This window comes from Egretta garzetta, unplaced genomic scaffold, assembly GCF_000687185.1.
Source record: "Egretta garzetta isolate BGI_Z169 unplaced genomic scaffold, ASM68718v1 scaffold567, whole genome shotgun sequence".
Classification (NCBI taxonomy): domain Eukaryota; kingdom Metazoa; phylum Chordata; class Aves; order Pelecaniformes; family Ardeidae; genus Egretta; species Egretta garzetta.
In genome coordinates this window covers 7,085-7,617 of record NW_009260348.1, presented here as the reverse complement: position 1 = coordinate 7,617, position 533 = coordinate 7,085, and the positions used below count along the sequence as shown (strand labels likewise).

At 68.1% G+C, this 533-nt stretch overlaps 1 protein-coding gene across 1 annotated transcript in view; it reads left to right on the top strand.

Moving 5' to 3' along the window:
- Positions 1 to 10: 10 nt before the first annotated feature.
- ISYNA1 (inositol-3-phosphate synthase 1) overlaps positions 11 to 533 on the top strand; it is a gene marked incomplete at its 5' end in the record, with an annotated part of 2,564 nt that continues 2,041 nt past the window's right edge. The window contains 2 exon segments of the mRNA XM_035898167.1: positions 11 to 148; positions 365 to 527. Of these exon segments, the coding sequence (XP_035754060.1) occupies positions 11 to 148; positions 365 to 527 (301 nt within the window).

The window sequence follows — 533 nt, the reverse complement described above, 5'->3', positions numbered from 1 at the left end:
GGCCCGGTTCCCCTTCCGGAGGGGGCGGCAGGGCCCCCGCCTGGGGGTGATGCTGGTGGGCTGGGGGGGCAACAACGGCACAACGGTGACAGCGGCCGTGCTGGCAAACAGGCTGGGGCTGTCCTGGATGACCAAGACGGGGCGCAAGGTGGGTGTCCCCGGTGGGACCCCAGTGGGGTCCTAGGACCAGGGCATCCTGCAGGGATGGGGACACGGAGCTCAGCTGCTCCCATCAGCACCTGGGTCCCGCACCCCGACCTCCTCTCTGCCCTCGCAGAGGTGGTCTGCGGTCCCGGCCCCCTGGTTTGGGGTTGCTGGGGACCCGCGCCAGGCCAGTGGCTCATCCTCATGTTTTCTGTCCCAGAAAGCCAACTACTACGGTTCCCTGCTCCAAGCCTCCACTGTCTGCCTGGGCACCGGCCCCACCGGCGATGTCTATGTGCCTTTTCGCGACCTGCTGCCCATGGTGCACCCCAATGACATCGTCTTCGATGGTAGGTAGGGCATGGGGGGGACCCCACGAGGGGGCGGGG